Genomic DNA, 5419 nt, shown 5'->3' with positions numbered 1-5419 from the left:
ATTAAAATTCTGATTTGTTTTTTTAAGGAAATAGCAAGTCTGGAATCAATAATTTTTGGCGTTCTTACTGCCTAAAATTCCTTTCCCATTAAAATTGAAAATGTTACCAATTCTGATATTTTTTTAAGGAAATAGCAAGTCTGTAATCAATAATTTTTGACGTTATTATTGCCTAAAATTCTTTTCCCAATTAAAATTGAAAATGTTACCAATTCTGATATTTATTTTTTTAAGGAAATAGCAAGTCTTTAGCGTTATTATTGCCTAAAAATCCTATGTTTAAAATTGAAATTCAAGTATAAAAATAGAAGCAACACCACAGTCTTAGGTCCAGGTTTGGAAGATTCTTGAGCTATGGCCATGACTCTCATTCACGAGCAACCATTTTTCAGCTATGGCTATGATTACAATGAGGTCAGTCCATATTCATATCCATAATATATCTCATACATGTTTTTGTTCAAATAACTAGTTTGGAATTTCAATTATGAATCCATATTGCAGGCTCTTGGACACTCCATCACTTTTGGAAGGTTCATATCTGACTCTTACTCTTTTGCATCTGTTTCTGCTTCGGACAAATGGTCCACTTCTTCTCATGTTGAAGAGGCTCAGAGATTATGTCGACCTGGCTCTGTAGCGCAGAAAAGAGCGCTTTTTGAAGCACACACTGCTGCACCCAAGACTGATGATCCTCAAGTTGGAGCGCACAAGGTTCCGAATGCACAGTTGAGGAGGAAATACTTGCTGTTGAGGAGGATATAGTTGCTGCTGTTGAGGAGGAGGAGATAGTTGTTGCGGTTGAGGAGGAGGAAATAGAATTATCTTTCAGGATCTGGCTTAAAGAAGCCCCCAAAGTCAATGAAATAGTTGTTGTCGAAGAGATAGTTGTTGCTGTTGAGGAGGAGGAAATAGTTGTATCCAATCAGCAACTTACTGCTGCAAAACCAATCAGCAAAAAGCCCCCAAAGTCAATGAACTTCAGTCCTGTCAGACAAATTAAAAGAATTATCAGGAAGATTCACAATTGTAGAGCCCAGCTACAAACAACACTCAAGGTACACATAGGATTTCAAGCCTTTTTAGTCACATGTTGTCATAATGTACACATGGTTTCTCAAATGATGACTGTCTATTTCTTTTAAGCAGGGGAAAGCTGAAGCAGAGCTTAAAAAACTGCGTCAAAGCCTTTGTCTCCGAAAATCCTAGCCATTCCGAAATCTGAGATGGGAGGGTGCTCGATGTTGATCCGAGGTGCTCGATGTTGAGCTTGTTGATTAGAGGGGTATTCGATGTTGATCCGAGATTACCCGATGTTGAGCTTGTTGATCAGAGGGGTGTCCGATGTTGATCTGAGGTTGAGCTTGTTCATTGGAGGGGTTTCCGATGTTGATCTGAGGTTGTCCGATGTTGAGCTTGTTGATCAGAGGGGTGTCCGATGTTGATTCGAGGTAGCCCTCTATTTGTTAGTGGAGCCTCAATATGGCTAGGTGAGCTGATAAAAATTAAAAGCTGAACTTCGACATGAGTTGCTGTGGTTGAGATCGGAGAACTGTTTGGTGGTTATGGCACCATCTCCTTCGACGATGGCCACAAATTGGTGATAGCAAAGCATGCGGAGAAAGGGCTCCCTCATTGAAAGTGAGCTTCTGGTTTGATTTTGTAAATGGAGCACATGTCATTTCTGGGTGCCACCTTTAGGTTCATGGACATGGATTTCACTAAATGTCCCTCGTCAAAATGTCAGTCGATCTAGGAGCTTCCATTCCACCAATGTTGTTGATTTCAATGCTCATACAGTGAAGGCTATTTCTGAGTAAAATTGTAAATTCCCATACCTGAGTCGGTTTTGATGTGTGTTATGTACGTGGTCTTTTATTCTGATGGAAAGGTGTCATCATGCATATAATTTGTCAATATGCAAATATGCTTCTTCATCGAGTCACAGAACTCTTGAGGCTTTCGATTTTGATTTGGATCCGACCGCTTATGAGGCGTAATCCGTGAGCTACGGCTATTTAGAGGATTGGATCCTCGGATATATCTGGAGGGGACAGACTGACTGCGACGGGTCCATTGATTATGGAGTAACTTCGACGGATTTGGAGAGACTATAGCATAGTCAAGACGTCAGGGAAGTCGTCTTGCACATTTATACAGGGAGCTTCTTACTCTGATATTTTAGGATTCAGTTCTAGGTCCGAAAGGATGTTACTTGCCTTGAGATCTCTATGAATAATTCTTAATCTAGAGTCCCTGTGGAGGTAAAGGAGACCTCTGCAAATTCCTTGAGCAATACAGAAGCATTTTCTCCAGTCCAGAAGTTGTTTTCTTCGCGGATCTATAGAAAGTAACAGTTTCTTGATAAGCTTAAGCAAAGGACTAACCGAAAAGAAAGGCATCCAAACTTTTGTTTGACTTGTATTCATAAACCAACATCTTTTCTTCTCCTTCAACACAGCAGCCAAAGAGTCGAACAAGATTTCGATGTTGCAGCTTCGATATGACAACAACTTCATTCATAAATTCTTCAAATCCTTGCCCAGATGCTCTTGAAAGTCTTTTAACTGCTATTTCCTGTCCATCTGGAAATTCTCCCTGAAAAAGTTACATTAACTTTTAACTAGCAGTTCAATTTACACTTACAAAACTCCAATTAATGAATGGCTAGCAGCATTACCTTGTATACAGGGCCAAAACCGCCCTGCCCTAGCTTATTCTTAGTATGAAAGTTGTCTGTTGCAATAATCAGCTTCTGCAAAGTGTATAGCGGTAATTCCTGAAGTTTAACCTGGTTGATGTTATCTGCATCCGTAAATGTTGTATGATTCCTTTCATTCAATAACATGTCCTTGCTTTTCTTCTTATTTCCTGTTGACTACTGCAAATACCCGTTGACCACGTGAAATGTCGTTACATCACACTCCTTTTTAAGGGTATTTCACGTGTTCAATCCGCATTTACATTAGCCAACAGTCACTGGACACCTTCAAGGTTGTAGGAAGGTGAAGGCCTGTTAGACATCCTACATTGCTAAATGAGGAAGCTATATAGCTCCTTAAATATGTAAGGCAATCCCCACCCTGTGAGGTACCTTTTGGGATGAGTTAGGCCTTTGTTTGCAAGGCCATACCTAAATAGCATCATAGGAATTAGAAAATAAAATACCCCAAACCATAGCATTTTCCATGATTCCATCTCTCACAATCACTAGGAGTGTGCATATATTGAGCAACATTTTTATAGAACCTGCAGCTCTCACAATCAGATAATTTGGAAACTGTTTGAGTTTTATATTCCAATCCTTGAGTAACTGACCAATTTTACTATATGTTGCACGGAAACAGAAACCCAGAAATGTTGTTTCTAAGATTTATTAGCTAGAAAATGGTAATGGAAACTGAAAGAAACAGAAACGCTAATGAAGAATAGTTTACTTGACCCCCTAATTAATGACCTGCCTCGTATCAGGAACTACGTTTCTGAAACCTACCAATTTTTATGGCAAGTTTCAACAGTTTATCATAAATTAGACAAGCAACTCAAAATTCTCCATCTATAAACTTCTAATTGTAGCTCAAAAAAATCCTCTTATGGATTTTCCAAGAGAATGACGCAGGCCTGAACTTTTCTACTAAGTCAATTTGAGTAATAATTCTTGGCTAATTAACATCTATTTCAAGCATTAATAACCAATTTCCCCCAAAATATATTCGAGCAAAGTTGAGTTCAACAAGAACAAAAAAAGAAGAGATCGCAACCAAAACGAAATAGATCAGCCTCCAAAGAAGAAAAACTTACAAGGAAAGTAGAGCTTATTTGCAGGATCAAGCTTAAGACGACGTCGCGTAGGCAAAAGCGATCTAGCAACTGAAGAAACGGAATTCGAAGTTTGAAGATTCGATCCTTCAACTTGGCCATTACTATGGTGCTGCGGATGAGTTGAAGAAGAAGAAGACGGCGGCTGCTGCGGGGTGTTTGCGGTATTAGCATGCAGTACGACACCGTTTCCTTACTACCTTCTGCGTCTGTCTTCTGCGACAAAATGTTTACCATTCAGCATAATACTACGTCGTGTTTGTAACATTTTCTTTTTTTTTTACTGTATTTCTTTTTTTTTTTACCAGCAGGACACGGGAACAACGTTGCATTAGTTACTGTTTGATGTCTCAATGGGTCCAAGAATTAAATGGTAATTTTATGATTTGTAGGAATTTTTATCCGGATTAAATTTGGGTTATTGGATTCAGATATTTATCTAATTAAGAAATTAGATAATTAAAAATTTTAGTTGAATTAATTCTAGTTAACTAATTAATTAATTAGGAATCAATCTAGAACCAGTCTATCAATAAGAATTAGTTTTTTTTTTAAATTTCCTCTATGTCAAATTTTGTTCATTTTCCAAAACTTTTGTTTCGATTCGTTCATTTTATTTCTCGTGTTCTAGTGATAATTCGACACACACAATTAGTGTTTGACTCATACTTTTGTTGTATCTTGGAAAATGATTGTTGGTTGGAGCAAAACATATGTTAAGGATAATCTTCTTATTGTTCCTTTCATTGAGTTCATCTGAAGATTTATTATATTCGGTTTATCATAGTTTTACTATTTATGTTCTTCCATTTAATAAAATTATTATTATGTTTTTCAATTTATATATATATATATATATATATATATATAAAAGCTTAACCTAAAAAAGTTATTTCTAAAAGTGACATCAGCAAATGTTGATGAGTCAAACAAATTAAAATCAATACATAAAAACTCGATGGTGGTTATTAGAGAATTAAATCTCATTAATTGAATTAAATGAAATTAATGTTTATTACTAATTTTGTAAAACATTTTAGTAGTTACACTGGTTTTAATTGTAATTAACATGAATTAGTTCAGTAAAAATTAATTTTTTATTAAATGAATTAATTCTTAAATTAATTGAAAATATATATATATATATATTCTAATAGTTTGATTTTCAGAGTTCAACTATATATATATATATATGGAATTAATATTTATTATTAATTCTGTAAAACGCTTTAGTGGTTACATTGGTTTTAATTGTATATATCATTAATTTTCATTGAATTATTTATTTTGCCAAAATGCTAATGCAAATATGCAAAATAAATAAATACACTTTCAAATCAAGGTTCATGGTTATTTAATTCTTTTCTAATAGATTTTTCTAATTCTTTTCTCTTGACCTCTTACAAAATTTATGATAAAAAGGACTCACCAATTGACATTTATTATTAGTATTGGAAATGCATTTCAACAACTTAATATTTTCAAATAAATTAACCAATAGCGAGCTGCTACATAAGCTGAACATGTAAAATGACTAATAACAGCTATTACCATTAATTAACCAAGTATGAAATATACCATGTAGAGAAATAACAACCCT

At 35.3% G+C, this 5419-nt stretch overlaps 1 protein-coding gene across 3 annotated transcripts; it reads right to left on the bottom strand.

The window, feature by feature from the left end:
- Nucleotides 1-869: 869 nt before the first annotated feature.
- On the bottom strand, nt 870-4028 carry LOC136233225 (G-type lectin S-receptor-like serine/threonine-protein kinase At1g11330). 3 transcript variants are annotated; one of them, XM_066022840.1, is made up of 5 exons: nt 3802-4028; nt 3169-3249; nt 2681-2791; nt 2388-2598; nt 870-987 (listed from the first exon to the last, which is right to left on the bottom strand). In XM_066022840.1, exons 2-5 carry the CDS (start codon nt 3196-3198, stop codon nt 926-928), a joined length of 414 nt encoding a protein of 137 aa, XP_065878912.1. In that variant the 5' UTR covers nt 3199-3249; nt 3802-4028; the 3' UTR covers nt 870-925. The 3 variants fall into 3 exon arrangements, 2 of the variants coding, with proteins under 2 accessions (XP_065878912.1, XP_065878911.1); XM_066022839.1 differs by lacking the exon at nt 3169-3249 and having other exon boundaries at nt 2681-2987; XR_010690735.1 differs by lacking the exon at nt 3169-3249 and having other exon boundaries at nt 870-2598; nt 2681-2805.
- Nucleotides 4029-5419: the final 1391 nt, after the last annotated feature.

This window comes from Euphorbia lathyris, chromosome 6 (assembly GCF_963576675.1).
Source record: "Euphorbia lathyris chromosome 6, ddEupLath1.1, whole genome shotgun sequence".
Taxonomy (NCBI): domain Eukaryota; kingdom Viridiplantae; phylum Streptophyta; class Magnoliopsida; order Malpighiales; family Euphorbiaceae; genus Euphorbia; species Euphorbia lathyris.
The sequence above is the reverse complement of the archived record's forward strand: the minus strand, read 5'-3'. Positions and strand labels throughout refer to the sequence as shown.

Bases quoted from the DNA above. Each gene is read 5' to 3' on its own strand.
- LOC136233225 (XM_066022839.1), bottom strand. From the start codon at position 2,848: ATGTTATTGAATGAAAGGAATCATACAACATTTACGGATGCAGATAAC. The intron at 2,599-2,680 runs GTAATGCTGCTA...TAACTTTTTCAG, and splicing joins GTTTTGGCCCTGTATACAAG to GGAGAATTTCCAGATGGACA. The intron at 988-2,387 runs GTTAGTCCTTTG...TTTGTCTGACAG, and splicing joins TTTGGATGCCTTTCTTTTCG to GACTGAAGTTCATTGACTTT.